This window comes from Drosophila elegans, unplaced genomic scaffold (genome assembly GCF_018152505.1).
Source record: "Drosophila elegans isolate 14027-0461.03 unplaced genomic scaffold, ASM1815250v1 contig_476, whole genome shotgun sequence".
NCBI lineage: Eukaryota > Metazoa > Arthropoda > Insecta > Diptera > Drosophilidae > Drosophila > Drosophila elegans.
Window position 1 is genome coordinate 10,994,043 of NW_024545863.1, and position 21,873 is coordinate 11,015,915.

Sequence of the window (21,873 nt, forward strand, 5' to 3'; positions counted from 1 at the left end):
GTAACAATATAAACCTTTTCTATAACTTTAAAAATGTCAAAAATACGATTTAAAATTTTGTTAATGAGCATTAAGGTATCTTCCAAAGAAAATTAGTATCAGCGTCTTGGATTTTATTTTTTTATTTGGAAACTAGTAAAGTTTTTAAATCTAAGAAAAAAATAAATAATATTGAACACAATCGTATAGAATGACATTTCGACGGACATGTGCAGAGTAGTCGTTTAATTAACAAAATTAATCATTTTCCTTCTACTATATTATATGATTAAATACCTATTTTTATAACTTCCGTCTGAATTCAAAAATTAGTATTTTTTTTAAATTACGGAAAGACTACATTTTTGCAGTGTTTGAAAATGATAGATCGATACATCATTCTGATAACGATTGAATGTGCAACGATGTTTTTGGTGTTTTCTGCACACATTTCAAGGCCTCACTAGTTATGTGTCAAAGTCAAAATCGAGAATCATTTCATTTTCGTTCGTTGTTTTACTGAGACTGGTTGTTCAGCATTTGCAAGTTGTGTTAACTTTTTGTTTTGTTTCGTTCGACCATCGCATTCAGAGCCCGCAAGCATCGTGTGCAAGAGAGGAGCAAATCATCGATAGCCCGAATTCGCCGCCGCCGACCGCCCATCGCAAGATTTCTTCGTGTGAGAAACGTGGTTTGTTGGAAGCAGAAGGAGAAGGTAGACGTTGCTCTGTAACTTGTGTAAATTCAGCGAAGAAAAAAATTGTTTAGCGAAGGAAACCAGCAACGGTTTGATACACAACTTATAAACGCGATACGATGGAAGATCTAAGCAACGCAGCTCCCGCTGCCGCCGCGGAGAACGGTGCAAACACCGCGCAGGAGGTATCGTCGACAAGTAAGTTCCCCCCCCTCTCGTACCGCACCGCCCCGTCGGGCGAGAATGAATAGAACGAAAAAAAAAAATTGCATATACCTTGCGTGAGTGTGAGAATGTTATCATAAATATTTTGCGCCGCGTTTGGCCAGCCTTTGTATTTTGTGCATTCGTGCTCTTCATATTTTAAAAAGGGATCAAGGGCACTATCGCAGCTGGTTTCCGCATTTCCCCTTTGCTTACGGCCATTTTACGAAGTGAAAAGGCAGAAAGTTGTCAAAATTCCGCCATATTTATTTCTAGTGGACTCTAGCTGTAAATAAGAGTTGTCAAAACGCCGAAACTGCGAAGCCACAGGGCAATGCAAAATGGGAATAGGAACTAGTGTGTACATATACATATGCACATATATCTACAAGCCCATGCCCGCTTTTTCTTGTCGGTCGGCGATCCACGGTTGTGTTGTTGACATTAATTACGTCATCTTTGCGCGCATTCTGCTTACAATTACCATTGCGCCCGCAAATAGTACGATATGAATCATTTTCGGCTGCTCTTGGCCGATTTCGAGTGATTCTGTGCTCGCGCTATTGCCATTTCTTCCTGCTCGCTCCCGCTCCTCGACCTCCCAATTCCACAATTGCACACTAACACACGGCGCTGCTCACATGCATACATATTAATTGAGAAATTCGCGTTTTGATGCGCTCATCGCTGTGAAATGTTTGTGCGTACGTGTGTGTGTGCGTGCCGGAGCGTTGCCAACTTATTGGTCATGCGTCAATATCGATATTAGGATTCTTCGACGCCAATTCTTTTCTTTCTTGAACCCGCTACCGCAAGTGGGCTGCTCAAAATACACCTGCCGTTTGTTGGATATTACAATTTTACTGCTTTAACAAACGTACATACATATGTAGGTGTGTTTGCGAATTCGCACAGGTGGCAACTCTGCCCACTGTTTTCTATGCAGATTTTTGTTATTGATGACATGGGCCGGTGTTTGCTGGTGTTTGTTTGGGCTCATTTCACATCTGATTGCAGGGCGTGAAAACCGGTTTATCAGCCGTGGTATCACCTTTAGTCCAGCACAAAACTGGCGTGATAACACGCGTTCATTACAGACGATAAGAGCTAGTGCTGAGTTTGTGCCATTCAGCAAATTTAATTTGCACTCTTAAAGTTCATACAACTACAGACGAACTTTCTTAACTCAAACCATTATGAGCACCCAAGAATGTTACTGTGTGTTACTTTGTAATCACAATCTTTTTTGACAGTTCAACAAATTTGACTTATGTCACTTTAGAGCTATTATTTTGGTTGAGTCATTCTCTGTTGAACATCATTGTGATATTAATTGCAATGTTATAAGGGAGTTCTTAAAAAAGTTTTTAATTTCTAGTTCTAGATATAGTATATTTTAAGATTAATAAAAGTCTAGAATGGCATTACCAGATTATGAACACAACACATCTTCGATTTGGGAGGAGAAACCCGCCCCAAATCTTTGAAAAGATTTTTAAAATCTCATAAAAATAGAGAAATAACTTAACTGAGTTGTGTTGCAAGCTCTCAAAAAAATCTGGGCACTAATTATGCAATATTCTTCCCAATTTTACTTGCAGCTCAGCCCATTGAGCCCACAAAGCGCTCGTTGCGCGTGCAGACCTGGAAAAAGATCCAGGAGGGTAAGGTTGGCGTTGGATTACACAACATATTCAACCGGATTCCTGCCTTCGTGGATGCCGATAAGGCTGCAGCATTGCTGATCAACGAGGAGGAGTTCAAGAAAGCACGTAAGTGGATCGCATTCGCACAGTCTGGTGTTTAGAAATCATATATCGTTTTCCCCTTAATTGCAGAGCACATCAAGGTAAACATCGATCGCGCCTTGCACGAATTCAAGGAACAGGCGTTGCTGGCCGACAAGTCTGTTTACTTGCCCAGCACCCGAGACTCTTCAGCGCTTTGCCTGAAGGTAGATGTGCCAGCCGATTCCACCGAGGAACAGAAGAAGGAGGCTCTACGCGTCCAGGACATTCAGAAGTTCCGCACGGAAATCGGACTAGACAGCGGTCTGAAGCTGGACATCGTGGTCATTGGGTCCGTTGTTGTGTCACGCGATGGCTATCGCATTGGACGCGGAAATGGGTTTGCCGATCTGGACATTGGCCTCCTCATTGAACTGGGAGCCATCACACCGCAAACAGTTATTGCAACAATCGTGCACGATGTGCAGGTGGTGGACTCGCTGCCTCTGAATCTGTTTCAGAAGTATGACACGCCGGTGGACATTATTGTGACCCCCACCGAAGTGATCCGCGTGTCAAAGCGCTTGCCCCGTCCCGATGGCGTCTTCTGGGAGCTTCTGTCCGAGCGTCGCCTGAAGATCTTACCTGTGCTGCAGCAGCTGAAGGAGCGGGAAGAGAAGGCGGGAAAGTCGATATCCCTTAAGGAGGAGGATACCGATGTGGAGCAGCATCAAAACAATAGACGCCGCCGTGGGCCCGTGCGTCGTCGCTTCCAACGAGGAAACCCAGGACGCACCACCTCACAGACTGACAACGAACAGCAGGGCGTGAGTATAATTGGACTAAACTCGGCACTTTTGAGTTATTTCAAACCCCACTTCTGCAGGAGACTACGCAGAAACGCACACCGCGCCGCAAAGGTCGTTTCGTTAATCGCCGCAGACGCACAACCAAGGTTTGTGTATTAAGCCACTGAGTCCAAGTTCTTAATCATAATGTTTTTTCTTTGTGCTTTGTGCAGTCTGAGGGCGATCAGTCTGGAGTCGAGGGAGGTGCTAAGAGTGAGGATCGTAAGTTCGAAGAGGCCGGCACTGGAGAGCGTCGTCCTAAGAAGAACAAGAATCGCGGACCTCGTGATTTCTGCATCAAATTGACAAATTTGACGCGTGACATTCGCGTCAAGGACTTGAAAACGGAGCTGCGTAAACGTGAATGCAATCCGATGTCGATTACTTGGAAGGGTATGCCACCTAAATCTAGTTTATAAGTATTTGGACTTACTTAGCCCCCCATTGCGATAGGTCATTTTGGAAAGTGTTTCCTGCACTTCGGAAACCGCAACGGCACACCCAGCACCCAGGATGACGTGGACAAGGTGTTGAAGTCCCTCAATGATCTCTCGCTGACCATCACAACCGGTGGCGAGAATGCCCCAGCCGCCCCAGCAGCTGCAGCAGCCACTGAGGGCGAGGTCGCCGTTAAAACTGAGCCAGCTGAGTCTGCGGCGCCTGTGCAGACCAAGACCATAAACGTCAACGTCGAGCTGATCAAGTTTGGCGCCAAGAAGGGCGCCGCCGGCTCCACTGGGGCCAATGCCAGTGCCGGCGAGGAAGGAAATGCTGCCGGCGGCGCGCAAAATGGAGGAGAGACCACAACTGTGGGTGGAGGTGGTGGCGACGTGGGTGGTGCACGCATCGAGTCCGTCGACACCACCACAGTATAGTATGACTACGCGCTTGGCGCAGCCACTGAACGGTCGCGGCGGACTTCCGCCGGCAGCGCAACGTTTGGAGTTCAACGAAAAAAAGTAACATTTTGTTTAGAAAAAAATCGAAAAATAGCAAACAAAAAATGAATAGAAAGCGAACTCCGGACACAAACAAACACACAAACACAAATTACACTCAACCATACACACTCACACAATACACACAGACAGACAGTTACACGTGCATACACTGAATATCATGTTTTGCAGCTTGTAGTTTCTTCTTCTCCTTCATTATTCTAACAAACAAGAAGAGCAAACGCAACATTTTCTAACGAGAAAACAAACCATTGACGCTTTTTCAAAACAATTGCATTTGTTTTTTTGGCCTAAGAAAAACAAAACGAAAATTCGTTGATCATTATAAGGTTTTCAACATAATTGAAACGATTGCAGAAATACTCGTTCCACAAATGCAAAGTGGAACAACATTTCTTCTTAATAATCCTTTACTAACTTCTTGTGACTTACTACAGTTATGAGTTAGGGACACTTCTAAATATTTCTGAATTCGATTTCACACCCTAGCACACATTTAAAACGGTTACTGTTACATTTCTATTATGCAGTTGAGCTGCTAATAGGATTGGCAGTTGTGGGCAAAGTTAAAATAATATTCAAAATTGTAATAATAATCGAAAAGCCCAAATAAATGCGAAACATTGAAATGAATTAACAAACTATTAACAGGTTGCATTTTCGCTGAAAGAATTATATAAAGATAATTGTAATTTGGTTAGTGTTTCCCTACTTTCAACGCAAACACCAACACCCCTTTAATTATATATTTTAACAGATGATCAATATGTGCGTGAAATCAACAATTATACAAAGCAGAACATAATTACTCTTTTTTTATACAAAGAAAAGGCATTACAAAAAAAATGTGAAACATGAATGAAATATAACTTGAAATAAAAATTTAAAAAAAAAATCGAAAAATACCAATTTTGCAATTTACCCGTTTATTTTATTGTGGGATTAATAACATCTAGCAATATGTACAAAGGAGCTTAAAAACTATTTACTCGGTTGAAATACCCTAAAAGATATAAAATCTTATCTTTTGTTTATATACATATACAAAATGTGAAATTCAGCGGAGTTCGAAAAATAGGTTCTGGTTCTTTGGTTATCTGATTCTCTGTTTGGATGGTTTTCAAGTCATCGTTGGGCGGGCAAGTGGGCGTGGTATCTGTGCACTCTGAAACCTGTTGCTTTGCGAAGGTATCTTGTTTTTGGAGTGTGGGTTAGGGCATTATTTTTCAATGGGGTTCGTTGCCATGTCCTTGAACTGCGGTGAGGGGGTGCGATCTATGAATTCAATGCTGTCACTCTTTGATTGGGCGACGGCGATGGCGGAGGATGCAGTTGCGCAGTCAGCGGCGTGCACGATGGAAGCGGCGGGTTTCTCCTGGATGGGCGCCAGACTATTTACAATGGAGTTGGCCATGGCCAGTTCCAGCTCGCGCTGCCAGTCGTTCTCCTTCTGTTCCATGGCCTTGCGCTTCAGCTCCTTGTAGCGATTGTACACGATGAACTCTTTGACCAGAGCGGTCTCGGGATCGCTGTCGCGCTGCGCCGACCGCTGTTTGGCCAGACGCTTCTTCTTTTTGTGCAGCGGCCGTGTTTCCACAATCATCTCCTCCAGCTCCAGGCAGGGATCACAGTTGAGATGGTCTTCGGGTGGCTTGTAGATGGGCTTTATCTTCTTCTCGAGCACCTTTTGGAAGTCGATGTTGCGCAGCATCGGTGTTTGATGCAGCTCCTGCTTTGTGCTGATCCTGGCCCCAGGATACGTGGAGAGTAGCTGCAAGCATAAAGCATAAGTGCTCCTTAGTCACCAGTCGTCGTCCCCCCCCCAAAAAAAGGAGCTGCGATTCAACCCACCTTCTGCAGCAGATCGACAAAGTTGCTGCTCCAGTAGCGCGGATAGTGCACGGGGGTGTTCAAAACGTTTTTGATCTCCGCCAGCGGCGTGTTCGAGTGCACCACAAACGGTCGAATGTTTCCCCGCATCTCATAGGCAACGACGCCAAGCGACCACCAGTCCACCGGATAGCTATAGCCGGCTGCAATTAACTTGAGGCAATCAGGATCCACTCAATTAGGCATATCCGGGCTCCGACAGGATTCCCAGTTCCCATTCGATTACCCACACCCACACCCACTCACCCACTTCGTCTAGGGCGCACAGAAACACCTCGGGCGCCATATACGGCTTCGTTCCTGACATGCTGCAGGCCAAGGCGTCCTTTTGCAACCTCGTTGCAATATTAAAATCAGTCAAATGAGCGTGTCCTGAAAGAGGTATACTTTATGTTAAAGATCGGTACTTTTTCTAATTGTCCTTGAAATTTTCAAGGAATTTTATAGTTATAATACGCTTTAAAAAAAAGTAATTTAAAATTACTTCAAGGTAAAACAACTATTTGCTTATAATACGCAATTAAAAAAAATCATTTAAAATTACTTCAAGGTACAACAACTATTTGCTTATTGAAAACGTAAATTTTGTGCTGTAAATATGTATTATAACAATGTGCCATTTATACCTTTGCAGAGGGTCTTATAATTTCAGTCAGAAGTTTGCAAAGCAGGAAATGAGACATTTCCAACCCAATAAAGTATATATATTCTGGATCAGCAGTACAAGGAGAGTCAATCTAGCCATGTCTAAACTAGTATCTCAGTTTTAAAGGTATCTGCATAACACATTTCATAAAAGTGTCTTCGTTATGTCGGATCGGACGCCCATATATTATATTATTATTTTTTTGTTAGTAATGGTTTATTATTTTACAATTACGGTTTTAAATTCAATGGAAACAATCGGAATATTAACAAAAATAAAATGGAAAGAAGTTTACTTCTCTATTTTAACATTTTTTTAAAATACTTTTGGATATAGTAATGGTTTAATAATATAGAATTGCGTTTTAATTTTATTAAGATTAGTTCAATGATTTTAAACTAACGCATTTAATTTTAAGCTTAGATCTTTTAAAGAATATTTAATTTTTGCAGTAGCTGCAAGGGCATATGAACTTCGGCTTACCGAAGTTTGCTTTCTTTCTTGTTGGCTTTCGAATTGATTTATTGCAAACCAAATGGTAAGAGTAAGGTTTCTTGTAACCACGAAACCACGACGTAAACGTTTGAAAATTCGATAAATAGTTGTTCCTGTTGCCAACTTAATAAAATAAAATTGTGAATATATTTTTCGATTTCTTCAAATTGTACACTGTTTTGATTGGATGAATCAACTCTTTTTTTTGTTAAGTTTACACATTTTAACGAGGTAAAACGTAACGACCGCACCTTAACAAACATTTTGAAATTATTTCTCATGTTGCCCCATGTATCTACATATACCGAAGTCAACTAATTCTTTGCAAAATCGAAAAAGAAAATAAATCTTATTTTTTTTAAATAAACATTAAACTTTAAAATTCATTTTTATGGTCATTTTCCTTTTTGAAAAGACATATTGTAGGTAATCAAACAATTTAAGAAAAACGTGTTTGTTAAACGTATTCGATACCACTAAGTTCTTATCAATACGCCATGGTTTATTTTACCCATCTGGTGATATTACTACTGCACTTACAAGGGAAACGCTCTGAAAACTTACCTGCATCGTCCAGTAGAATATTGTCGGGCTTTATGTCTCTATGGACCACTCGGTGCGTCTGCAAGTACTCCAGTGCACTGCCGAGCTCGCACACTAATAAGGCCACACTCTGCTCGGAGAATTCCACCTGAAATGAGGAGTCGACAGGTGGGTACATGTATATGAGGAACTGGCAGTTGTCAGGGGCGAACCTACCCTGTTCTGTAAATGATATCTTAAGTCGCCGCCAGTCAACAGGTCGCAGACCATGAACAAGTCCTCCTCATCTGTAAAAGGCAGCAGAGATGGAGGTAAATGAGTGCTCTGTGGGCAAAGCTTCAAAAGAAAAGCTCTGAGTTAATTTGCATTTTGATTGGCAATCAGCAACAGCATCAGGCGATAGGAAAGTCAGGCAAGAGAGCGAGCGATGGAAAAGCGACAGGAGCCGCTAAGCTGGCGAAGGTAGCACCACCAACAATATTTTAATATGCTTACACGGGTATTTATGTTTTTGCATATATGGGAATTTCCACTAGCAGTCGCTATTGCTACATTAGCATACTGCTAAAGTGCGTCTATAAATTATTTTCTAATCAAATTTTATTTAGTCAATTTAAATAGTTGACAAAAGTTTTGCTAAATATTAAAAAAAAACGTTTGTTTGACTCGAGAACTATAAAATCACTTAGCTGATAAATATTTTAAAATATTTTCCCTTTGATTTTCATTCATTGCGGTTTTAAGTTATTTTAAATTTTCATTTGGCTATTTTCAGATTTGATTCAATTTAAACCATATTTAAATCAAATAAAATGCGTTTAAATCAAATAGAAACTATTTTAAATCTAATATTTTATACAAAATTATAATTTTGAATATTAAATTATATTTTTTTATATGCACTTTATATTCATTTCATTTTATATATTTCATATTTAATTTTTTTTTTGTCAGTGTAATAAAACATAAATTAACTAATAGTAACTTTATTAAGCACTCTAAACTTTCTTTCGTACTGTGGAAACACCCACACTCGGTGGCACACACACGTACGATGAGTGTGTTTGTGGACACTTACCCTGAAACGAGAACCATAAATTGACTAGAAACGGATGCTCCAGTGAGGATAGCAGCTCCACCTCCTTGATGACGCCGCCCAGTGCTCCGCGCAACTCGCAGGCGGAGCGACTCACATATTTCATGGCGTACAGGATGCCACTATCCCGCTTTTGAACGATGCAAACCTGCAAAAAGTATCTTCTGAAGTCCAGAGATTTCTCTTGGGAACTTATGAGTGCCGTTCCTACCTTCCCGAAACTGCCCTTTCCAATGGCGCGCAGTATTTGGAAGTGATCAAAATTGACTGTAAAGGGAATAGAAGCGACATAAGTGGCAATGCAAATTGACGTTTCAGCCCCAAATGATGAAAACAAGTATGAAGTATTTTATTTTAAACCTTTAGCCACACACCCGATAGCTTCCAACTAGGCATCATTTATCCGACAGTGCAGCATGTTCCCCATTGTTGGCACTCCATCTTGGTCCGAGGACTTTGGAAAAACCTTCATCAGCTGAAGACTCTGCAGGGGACACAGGAAAAACGGAGGCAGAACATCCACTTGCAGCAGCCGAAGGTTGGGAAACCTGTGCCCGACCAGCGCCTCGAAGTGATCCCGTCCCAGGTAGCTGATCCGCAGCTCGTGCAGCCGCTGGAAGGTGCTCGCCAGGAGGAACCGCAAGTCGTCGCCGTGCAGTGGCACCTCGAGCAGATTCAGCGAAATCCTGCTCAGCCGTTGACGCCATATGCCACCCAGGAGGAGACGACAGCGCCCGTAGCTCTGCAGCATGGAAAGCTGGTCGGGCAGCTCCAGAAACTCCAGTATCCTCGACAGGCACAGGTCGTCCATTAATCCGAAATCCATTGCCGTTGGTTCGCCTCGGGTGTGTGTGCTATGGAAATTTTACCAGTAGAACCGCCCAGGGCACGACTACTGTGTTGCTTTTGTAACTGACTTGTACATTTTACACTTCATATCGTACCCACTTCATAACTACCCTTATAAAAATAACTGTTTTTTAAAAAATAGATACGTTTTCTTAAAATTAGAAATATTTCCTTAAACAAAATATTTGAAATGGTCTTGTTATTGTTTGGTCTCAACGAAAGTTTTAACCTCGCGGCCTATGATTTTTTGGGTAGGACTAAGTTTGGACAAAAAAAATGTTTGGTTTTTTATGGAAACCAAACGAAATATTTTGCTGCCATAAGACATTTTATAACCGTCTAAGAAATATATTAATAAATTATTGGCTGTCTGAACCACAAACTTAATGAATTCTAATAAATTCTAAAAAAAAACACCCAAATTCGATTCCGACAAACAAATAAAATGTAATTCTTTTTTTTTCTGATAGAAAATGTTTAATATGATTTTACCTTTCAATGCAAACTAAAAACACGTTTTTACAAGGGCAAAAAATGTTTTCAACCATACAAAAATATTATTTGTTAAATAATAAACAAAAAAATCATGCTGAAACAATCGTTCGAGGGTAGTAAATTATTAATACTTCCATTGAAAATATATTTTTTGCATTTCTATTTTTACTAATTTTTTTATTATATTATTATTTTCTCGTTCTTTATTTGCACTAGGAAACAAATATTGTAGATGATTTTGTGGATAGATGTTTAATCCGTCATAAAGCCAAGCTGATACTAACATTTTAAGCAACGGAAAACTATTTATGAATTAAAAAAAAAAGATGTATTTTTATTTTAAATGTAAGGCCCTACCCATTACTAAACAAATCATTTAATTTGGCTTTTTATATAACACCATCAAAACATTTTAAAAAATTGAAATCTTATAATTTGTTTTACTTATGTTGCACACTTAATTCTAAGTGCTCAACTATCGGCACCCGTTTTTTTGGGAGTATGGATTAGATTTGTCTATGATTTGGGTTGCCCCTTTTTTGGGCAATAACCGGCAAACTCCACTTAAACTTTTGTCTTACCGTCGTCATCGGCGAGCAGACTTGCGTCGGATCTGCTCGATGTGTTGGCGCCCATGGTGCTACATAAATGGGTTGACTGAAGTCGTTTTGCGTATCCAGCCTCCGGCTTAAAGTCCCTTGTGTCCAAATGGAACTCAATTGGTTTTCAACGCTGAAAGCTTCGGGCGCCTTTGATGTTTGCTCGCTTTCACACGTACTTCGTTGTCTCGTGCGGCGAAGTGCCGGTAATTGACTAGATGAGAGAAAGGTAAGCAAAAGTTTAACAACATATAGGGTTTAGGTAACAGGGGTACACATTGCGTTGTACGTTAAACCAAGACTAATAAATTTATCATACTTTATTACTGCATAAAGGTAAGTTGTCTTGATATCTGTGAAATGATCTGAGTGTTAAAATAATATTTAAAAAAATACTTTTTTAAGGAAACTACTATAAATTTATGGTTAAATGTAGCAGTTATGTATACCTTTATGAACAATACTTATTTGCACCTCAAACGTTGCCTTTGAACGATTTAAAAAGGCATTGCAAAGTGGCATTGAAATGTGTGTAATTTTTCGCTCTTTTTGGGTGGCAATGAAAATAGACAAAGGATTTATTTTTGTCCTGGTAAGGGGAAAAAAGGAAAGCGATATCGCCGCCTAAAGGAACCATTTTCCAACATTTTAAACATATTAATTATAAGCTCGTCAATGGCTAGCTAGTGACGAACGCACCTTCAACTCCAAAAATATCTGATATCAAATTTTGTGACGATTATTATTTGATTTATCAAATAAAAAAAAATTACTTTCTTTTCATTTAATTAGTTTTTTTTTACTTTTCGACAAATTCAATAAACATACCAGTAACGGGTATTAATAAAGTAACATAGTTGTAAGTCTTATTGAATATCTTTTGAACGGAGTAACAAAAGTCTTTTTGCTTCACCAAAAGCTTTATAAAAAAAAAAAGTTTCCCGCACTTTCACCCCCATTTCTCCGTAACGAAATGACTTTGGAGACCTCTAAACAATTGCCTTTTGATTGCTACATCATTATTGAGTTCCGACTATTATTAGCTGATTTCGAATATTTCGGCTATGTATCCAGTGCTCATCGTCATTATGTTTATTCTTAAAATAATTATCTTAAATTGATCAAATTGCTTAAAAGGTATCATATGTAGGCTTTAGATTTAAAGCCGCGCGGCTTAAACAGTGTTTCGTGACAATTCTTTAATTAAAATATACAGCCCAGAACTTTCTAACCCATTAATACCCGAGGGTTCAACTGTTGATGCTGATGATGAAATTTATTTTAACGGAATCGCTCTCTGAAACCATATACACCATATACACTGCTTCATCAAAACCCGAAAAACATTTGACATAATGTCACCCGGAGCATTTGGGACTAGAGCCGGAAAAACTAACGACATATACATACATAGATCCAACCGATCATTTTTATTTTAAAACTCTCCGCTTCATATTATAGAAAACACACCCGGTTCTGGCCCTTTAAACAGATTGAACGACGCCAAGGCATGGACTGCGAAGACTCCATAGACATTCGCGCCAAGGGACGTGGTCGTGAGGCCACCGTCTCGCTGCGCCAAAGGGAACTGATCCGGAACCTGCGCGCTTTAGTGGCCGTGCGCTTCGAGCAGGCGATAGCCCGGATCGTCCTGGTCTTCGCCGGCCAGGTGCTGGGCGATGAGGGCACCATCGACAGCAAGGGCATCGTCTCCGGGGTCACGGTGCACGTGGTCTGCCGTGCGGAAGTGGGCCACTGTTCGTTTCCGAAGCCGAGCCCCTCCACCAGCGATCCAATGAGGTCCAGGTGCCTGGCCATCCTGCTCGAGGATCCCGGTGCGCTGAGGCTCCTGCTGCAATCAGATCCGCGGATCCGAATGCTCGTCGAGGAGAACGCGACGCTGCGCCATTACCTGGAAAGCGACCAGAACCTGCGCGAGATGCTCACGAATGCCTTCAGTCCGGCCCAGTTGGAGTTGGAACGACGCCGCGATCTGTACATTTCGCGGCTGGAGTTCGTTCCCGGCGGGTACAAGGTGCTAGGCCGCCTGAACTACTACAAGCAGCAGGCCTACGAGGACAACGTGGCCATGTCCTTCCAGCAGGCATCGCCCTCCACTGCCAAGTACTCGAATCCCCAGCGGGGTCGCGAGAACAAGGACCCGCTCCCAAACCCCTGGTTACGCACGAGTGAACTCTCCCTCCCGGACTTCAATACGGCTGCCGACCAGAAGCGAATGGACGATCTGTTCAACCGCATCCTAACCGAACCCATGCCGGGGACTCAGAATGAAGGTGCAAGGCGGGAAGCGGTCAACCTAAAGCGGTCACCCTCTCCATATCCAACAGTGATCAAGCGCACCGATCCTCGTTCCCGGAGGGAGGGTCGCTGGCAGGAGTGCTACCACGCCCAGTTGGAGCAACTGGTCCAGATGGGCTACCTAAACCGGCGCCGCAACAAACGCGCCCTCATGATCTCGCTGGGCAACGTTGACAGCGCCGTCAGACTACTAGACCACTGGGATCGCTCTGTGGATGAATAAGCTTCGTTTGTACTACTTTCGTTGTGTTTCGTTTTTGGTAAATTCTCAATGTGAGAATAACCTTCTGCACAAAAGCTAAGTGTTCGCAAAACTTTACCAGTTAGTACAGGGATTACTTCTTAGTAGAATCTTCTATTACCAAAAGCAAATTCGCCCTGGTTTAAAAAAAATAAAATCATAAGAAATGGAAAAACTACACAACAATCTGTAGTTCTGTAGTGTTTCAAAAAGGACCACTAAACCATAAACAAAATTTCTGAAGACATGTTTCTTTGTTTTGGTTGGTTTGTTTTTTTCAGAAAGATATATTTTGTTTTCTTAGAAATATTATTTTTTTTTGTATAGCCTTTCTTGCTTATGCTTGTCTATTTTTAAAAATCAAATCTATTAAAAATATATAGATTTACTTTAAACAAAGGTGGCTTGCTCTTCGGCAAAACCGAAAGACAAAATTGATTGTTTTTGTGAGTGCTTAGTGTCTCTAATAGGATTAGGAAAGTTCTATTTTTGTGGCTTTTACACTGATCAAATGAAAAATATATTTATTATAAAATAACGATATGATGTAAAGACAAAGGTATCTCCAAGGCAACACAGGTAGATAGAAGGATGCATAAATAAAGACCTCCGTCCACAAACTTGTGTACATATGGTGTCACTGGAGTTGGATCTCTTTAAATGAGGGCTTTAATACATTACATTTGCGAGTATTTTTAAGCAATTTGCGCTTTTAAAGTCATTTTGTAATTTACCAAAGCAAATACAGCGCATGAGAAACTGCGAGCAACCTTGTTAGTAATAAGAAGGCATGTATTTAGTTTGGGTACAATGCTCTTAATTTTTCTTCGCCCAATCAGGATTATGGTGACGCTTTGATTGATTTGGTTATCACTTATTTTGACAATGGCGCCCCTTTGTTTGATATTGGATATTTGACCATATTTATTTAATGTCGTCAAGCTTAAGCTTGCATTGCAATGATTAATGAAGCGTAATGACGATATTTTTTCATCCATTTTTCTTAAATAACACATGTTTAATTTTTTGGTAGCCATATGAAATAGTTATATAGACTTCGATGAAAAGTTTGTAACAGGTAGAAGGAAGAGTTTCCGACCCCATAAAGTATTTAATATTTCATATTGATGTTGCCCTCCAAAATATAAACTTCTATTCAAAAGTTGGTAGCGTTTTCCTTCTTAAGTTAATCAGATTTGAAATCAAAATTTGTTTTTTATAATTATTACTTCTTATGCAGATAGACTTTTACCTATAAAATTACATATTAAAATAGCATCCCAATTTTATTTAGAAAAAATTCAACCGTCCCGTCTGAAGTATCCTGAAAAATTTGCAAAAAGTTTTGCATATAACCAAACGATAAAAAGGGACAATGTTTTTCTTTCTAAGAACGCGCAAAAAATATGTTTTTGGAATAATTATTATGTATGTTAAGGAGAGTGAAATTGCGATTATACCAAGTTAAAAAAAAGTTAAGTGATCCAAATAAAGACAAATTTTATCATTTTATTTACGATAAAAATTTTAAATAGATGTAGCAGCATATTAAAAAAAACTTCGCAATTTCAGTTTATTTGGTTATTAAGCATGTGGTTCCTATTAATATTAATATTTATACAATTATAAGTGTAAAATATCTACTTTTGATTAATAACGCGATGAATTCACGAGGCTTGTCCTTTTATACCGGGTACTCGTATAGAAAAAAGTGTATATTGCAATGGTTGAAAGGTATATAACAGGTAGAAGGAAGCGTTTCCGACCTTATAAAGTATGTATATTCTTGATCAGGATCAATACCCGAGTCGATCTAGCCATTTCCGTCTGTACTTTATATTTTATAGGGTCTGAAAATTTTCTTTCTAGCTATTACGTACTTTTTAACGATTACAATATATCCTTTTACTCAACGAGTAACGGATATAGTAACATTTTTGATATGCTGATAAAACATTTTATACATGTTATTTCTTAAAAACTTTTATATAGCAACCAAAATTTTTGGCTTCCGTTTTTCTTTAAGCTCACAATCTTTAGAGTACTCGTCATAAGAGCATATTAACATTAATTTCCATCTGAAACGAGAACTTTGACAGGGCTACAACCAGAACAACATACAAAGAGCTTATTAAATTAACCAATCTTAACCGCTTTTACGAACCCACACACCCTTTCCACACATTAGATCTTACTTTTGAGTCACCCCTATCAACAGGAAACAAAACTTGAAGCCCAGTTATTGTAAACATTTTCTAAACTCAGGAGGCTCTGGGAAATTTCCATTGAAAATTTTAAATCCCAGACTAAACATTTATTGTCGCGCCGCTGATAAATTTCATTGAAGTTCTTTTGAAACTTATTCGGTTACTTTGTATTAGCAAACACAAAACAATATTTTTGTGAAGGTCTTAAAAAAATTATTGAAACGTAAAAAAGGAAAATTACTATTACTTTGCATTCAATTGTGAGAATTTTACTAAATATAAATTACTAAAGATTTGCTAATCAAATCATAGCCTTATGTTAAACTTTGTGAGCTCTATGGTGGTGTACTCACAAATAATAAATTCTTTAACAAATTTATATTAATCCAAAGGATAGTTGTTCTTTTTTTTTAATACATTTTATTTCTGAACTCTTAAAATATATAGTTTTTTATAATTTTTATAATTTGTGTTTTTAAAATTCATAGAAAACGAACTAAAAACCTAAGAAAAGGATGCGTGACAAGCCCACTTAAAAGCATTTTAATGAAACATTTTTGGATTCAATTATGAGTGTTGGCAAGTCAAACGTGACAACGGTGATTGCCAGACAACTATGAACTCTGCCTAATGCCCTTTGGGAAAGTAGGTCTTCAGTTTAATTGCGACTCTTTTATTTTAAACATTATTAAATCATAATGGTAATTCATTTGGGGATCTGACCGTTAAAGTGGACACTTAACAGGACACTAATCTTTAAAGTAAGCCTTGTCAACGGAAAGTTCAGAGCAGGAACAACCGCTAGCCATAAGCTTAACAATGATCCTTCGCCTCGTAAACGTCAGCATTTTATAGCATTTTGTGTTTACGGTTTCAGAGTTCAAAGAACAAATATTATTAAGATAATAAGTGCGGTGGCGTTTTGATGTTTTTCTTGCCTTTTTTACGAGTTTAAAATTTTATGGGCTATCATTCGTGTGCGAATTCCCATAAAAAAGTGTGTTTCTATTATTCATTTGTATGGATAACATTAATACCACAACTTTGCACCACTTACACCACGAAAAAAATGTCATTTTGTGAATTGCAAAATGGTCGAATTTGTTTACTGTAATTTACGATATCTAACTGGTTTTCAACCTATTTCGGTCTTTAGATAATTATAATATTAGTGTTACATTATATTTGGGCAAAATTGAAAAAAGGTAAGAAAGCTAACAAGATACTAAGGACAACGCGGTAATCTTATCATAACGAAACAATCCCTAAACGTGTATGCGAAAGCGAAAGAAATTTGTGTTTGGGGAAGAATTATCAAAAGCAAACAGAGGAGAATCATCCCTTAGACTGATAAAAGGGCTTGAAAGACTTTGCATTTATGATGACTACGATTTGATTCAATATTCATGATTTAAAGTGGTTTCCATTGGACCAGACAAAGTACTTTGACATGAAGGCGACATGAAGAATATTAAAAATCGGGCCTTTCCCTGGTAGGATCAGAAATTGTTAACAGCAACCAGATTTTAAATATTAAATATTTTTGATGCTTCGGTCAAGCATAAAGTTGGCTGCAAAATTGTTTGTTTTGAAATTGTTCATGCATTGCTGACAGAGAATAAAAACAAAATTGGATTTGTTCTTAAATTGAATTAATTGCCAGATTGGGTGTCTAAGGACTCGATTTTCCCCCTGCCTCACTGGGAAAAGGACAGATGACATCATATTACTCTTTGGCGCAGAGGAAAAATCTATAATTTGAAGCGACTCGATGGAGCCGCGATTCGTGTTTATGGCGGTACAGATGAGTTGGCGCGGGCTCATTTAATTTATGTATATCCAAGCCTGTGGGATACCCTTGTAAGGTCTCAATATGCCCAACTGCTTTCCATAATCCAAATCAAAATGTAAGTTGGTGTCGCATTAGCATAGATAAGTCATTGCTGAAGTGGCGTGTAACTGGCGCGAGAAGAGGCCACCAGAGGCCACCCCAAAGCTGCTCGGGAATCAAGTTGACAACTGAATCCAAAGCAACCAAAGTGAAATAGGGTTCATTGACATCGCTGTCTGTTCCGTCCTTTCGTCCTTTCGTCCGTTTGCTCGTTGGGGCAGAAGAACTAATAGTAGACCGAGCACAACGAAAACAATTTGCTTAGCCCCTGCTTGACTGACCCCAAAAAAATACCTGCTAAGGTGATGGGGCAGTTATCCTATTGCTCTCAAGGAGACCTGGGGGGTTGTTGGTCGTAAGAGGATACCACTTCGTTTCCTTTGAATTTATCGATTGGCCTGACTCACAGTCACAGTCACAGTCACAGTCGAGATGTTGTTTCTGCCGTGCATGCATGTTCGGTGGCGTATTTAAATTGGACTCGAGCTGAAGCTCACATCATGCCAAGACATTTCTGCCACTTCTGCCATAACTCCCCCAACCACCCACAAGCACATTCATATACATACACGTCGCATACATTATACACGATGGCCTCCATGCAGTACCTGAGTTGATGGAGCGGGAAAAGCAAATTGTTGCCGTTGTTGCTCCTTTGATCCCTGGATGGATGTATTATGTAGGTACGAAGCCGCGATGGCGAAAAGTCACGCGATTGTCACAATAACACTCACACTTCCACAGGTACTGGCACTGGCACCCACAAATGCAATGGAGCTGAGCCGACACCATTGCCGTCGGCAACTATTTACGTTTACGGGGCTTCGCGACCGTTGCGCCCTATTTTGCCGTCGAACAACCGTATCCTGGCACTGCGAGATAGCGACTAAAACTGTTTTGTTTACAGCTCCTGTCCCGTCACTCTCTCTCTCTCTCTGTCCCGTCACTCTCCCTCTCTGTCCCGTCAATCTCTCTCCCACTCTCCCTCTCTCCCGCTCTCCCGCTTTCTTGCTCTCTCTTTGGGTGACTCGGCGCATGCGCGAGACCTGCGGATGAGCCCAGGATGGAAGCAAATCGGTGCCGAGGCAGAGCATCATGAATGAACGCCAATTAGCCAAGCTGTCTAGCTACACTTTGCTAACGCGGTTATGATTGGCAAGGCCCTATTTACGTAGCCTACTTTTCAGGGCGGCCAAGAGGCGCCGCAACTTGAGCGTAAATTGATTGCGTACATGTTTCGCCAGGTACCGGTGCCGGTGCCGGTAGCGGTGCCGGATCCATCCATCTCACTGATGGATGAGCCTACTTCTACATCCGGTTGTCTGTCTGATGACTTTCCCCTTCGTTAAGACTTCCAATTTGGTGCCATACGTTTTAAAGGGCCAACAAGAATAATGGGGGGGTTGAAGTCTAGTGGTGTGCCTTTTGCTAAGATTGATGCTTAGGGCACTCGATGTCCTTTTTGGCTGGACAAGACTGCTAAGTGAGCAGTAAGGGATAAATGAGGGCTCCAGAACTATTCGTTATATAATCCACCCTATTTTGCAAGACTTTGATTAGCTTCTATTTACGCAATTTATAATAAATTTAACAAATTTTATATTAATATATTATTAAAGATTAAAAAAATAAGTTGCCTTTAGTGGGGGCCAACATGACTCAGTATAGTATAAAAACAAAGGTAAATGTACCCACATAAAATATGAAATATATATACTTACCAAGCTCTTTTACCAAGCTCTTTTTAACGTTTAAAAAATTAATTTCTAATTAAAAATTATATTTACGATATGTCCTCTACCACTTCATTAAATTTGTAAAAAAAATCGAATATTATATACCCTTCTTGCTATGCACATTTCTAATCATTTTAGAACAATTCTATGGCATCCATTCTCAACATTTTATAAAGTTTTATAAAAAATTTATAAACTTTTTTCTAACTTTGGCAGCTATACACATAGCCGTCTAATAAGGCCCTTTCCTACTTTTTTTCTACCTGTAATTAAAATGAAGTTCCCAAGAAGAACACCTATTGCGTAGAAACGCAAACTTCTGGCTGAAACTATAGTACCCTCTGCTATAAATATTAATAATTGAATTTCATGGGGGGAACGATGGAGCTGGAATTTTTATCGGGGATTGATGGAGTTGGCGGACACTGAATGGCCTCTTTCTCTGGCAAAACACGCAGACAATAAATGCGTTCGTTGTTAGCCAAAAGCAAGCAAACCGTTTTTATGGGCCTCTTGTTGTTGTGATATCAGCCACAACCCGCATTTGATGGTAGGTGCTCGGTACGAGGTGCCAAAGCTTATCATAACATATGCAATAATAATCCAGTGCCATTTGCCCCGGCAGCGACGACCACAAAATACGACATAAAGTTTTATAATAAAGCCGAAATGTGGCCGCAGTATTGTCCGCTGCTCCCGGGCTTGGTTGCCTTCAAACGTTTATTGTTTTTTCCCAGCCTTGTAGGGCTAAAACCATCTACATCTACACACATAAAGGCTTATGCCGGCCGGAGTTCCAGTGATAGGCATTTTCCCCATTAGGGAAAATTATTGATGGCAGCCAAGTATCGGTTACCGATTCTTATAGGGATGTTTCTAGGTCAGAGACCCAGAGGCCTCCACACAAATTTGGGGGAAAGACAGATGCTTTATCTAGTGGTTGCCTATTAAAGATGCCTTTAAACTGAACTAAAGCACTTATGTAATTTATTTGTGTTTGGAGAACCTGTCAATGTTTGACTGAGTGTTATGCATAATTTCGTGAGGAGCTTATCTCAAAAATGTATGAAAGTCGTTGAGTTTTATAGGCAGGGTTGGGAAAGGTACTAGTTTTTTGGATCTGGGTAAGGTGCAAGGTATTTTTACAATTTAGTACTTAGGGAGGGGAATAGGTACACAATTTGTTATGTATCTAGGGTAGGTAAAAGGTACAAAAAAAGTGAAAAAAACATTATTTAATATTTTTAATTTTAGTTAATTTTTTTTTTAATTTTTAATTTGCAGAGGAATTGTGATATTGCGTGTATGTTGTAGCATAACCATATAACAAGAAACATCTTTTATCTTGCATGAGCGGTGGAATTAATTTTTCTTCAATTTGCAGTGAAATTATAAATTTTTATTTACATATTGGAAAAAAGAATACGAAGTTCAATTTAGTGGTATCAAGCTAATTAGAAAACAAAATTGAATGACAATTTTTCAGTACCTAAATACATATAATAGCAAATTTTTAAGATAAATAAAAATATTACCTAGGTATGGTAAAAGATAGCCTAGGTAAATTATAAGGAATCATAAAAGTGTACCTAGGTAGCTACTTAGGTAAAAGTATCTAGATAAACCCGAACACTGTTTATAGATTGATACCCGTCTAACATATAGAGAAAGGTTTTTAATTAATAAATTAAATTTTGGGCTTTTGGAGCATATATGCATATATACATAGTCTGCTTTATTTCTATATAAAGCACTCAAAGGCACTGTACCATCCTCCAGGTCAGCCCTCAACTCGTACTGCCCCGAATCCGTTCTTGACATTCAGGGGGATATAATGGCCCTTGATGCTTTGACGCTGACGAATTATCTCCTGACTTTGCAAGCTGCTGGTCGTCCACATTATTAATTCAAAGCAATTAGTGTAAAGTTCTTATTACACTGCCACAACACCATTAAAATGATGCGCCTGGCTTAATGGCATAGATTTAAAGCAAACTTCGCATTCTAACGACCAATTAATACCATTACTTTACTATGTAATCTTCAAAACTAGCGGTCAAAAGCTGACATTAACAAATTAACTATTAAAACTATGACATCAATTTTTAATTTCTTAAAGAAAATGTTCATAAATTTTTGATTTTAAACTTAATTTTGAAAATAGTAAAAAATAATAATAAAACAAGTAACTAAAAAGATCAAATTAATCAAAACGAATTTAAATACTTGGACTTCCTGCGTTTTTGTAACAGTGTAGGTAAAAGCTGCAAACTTTAAAGAAATGGTAATTTTATAAGGCTTTCTTTTAAACATATATATTTCTCAATTAAAAAAAAATTATTTTTAGAAGTCAGCAATTTATTGAATGCTGAGGGTGTTAGTAATCCAGAAATTCCTTAATTGCTCAATGGGTTTAATTAACCTGCCAGAATCAAGTGGTGCCAAGCGGACA

The 21,873-nt window shown here is 39.3% G+C and overlaps 3 protein-coding genes across 3 annotated transcripts; 2 read left to right on the forward strand and 1 right to left on the reverse strand.

Annotated features, from left to right (window-relative positions):
• The first annotated feature begins 560 nt into the window (after positions 1–560).
• Positions 561–5,047, forward strand: LOC108141121 (methenyltetrahydrofolate synthase domain-containing protein). The gene is made up of 6 exons (XM_017264335.2): positions 561–874; positions 2,482–2,652; positions 2,719–3,434; positions 3,494–3,562; positions 3,629–3,848; positions 3,909–5,047. Exons 1-6 carry the CDS (start codon positions 796–798, stop codon positions 4,328–4,330), a joined length of 1,677 nt encoding a protein of 558 aa, XP_017119824.1. The 5' UTR covers positions 561–795; the 3' UTR covers positions 4,331–5,047.
• A 293-nt stretch (positions 5,048–5,340) lies between these two features.
• On the reverse strand, positions 5,341–10,023 carry LOC108141123 (serine/threonine-protein kinase 32A). Its single transcript, XM_017264338.2, is given in 8 exon segments — positions 5,341–6,185; positions 6,266–6,447; positions 6,551–6,676; positions 8,010–8,136; positions 8,205–8,275; positions 9,067–9,232; positions 9,296–9,351; positions 9,457–10,023. Coding segments are annotated over 8 exon segments (1,734 nt in total). The 5' UTR covers positions 9,911–10,023; the 3' UTR covers positions 5,341–5,633.
• Positions 10,024–12,407: 2,384 nt separating this feature from the next.
• LOC108141122 (ubiquilin-3) lies at positions 12,408–13,765 on the forward strand. Its single transcript, XM_017264337.2, has one exon. It carries the CDS (start codon positions 12,538–12,540, stop codon positions 13,567–13,569), a length of 1,032 nt encoding a protein of 343 aa, XP_017119826.1. The 5' UTR covers positions 12,408–12,537; the 3' UTR covers positions 13,570–13,765.
• The last annotated feature ends 8,108 nt before the right edge of the window (positions 13,766–21,873 follow it).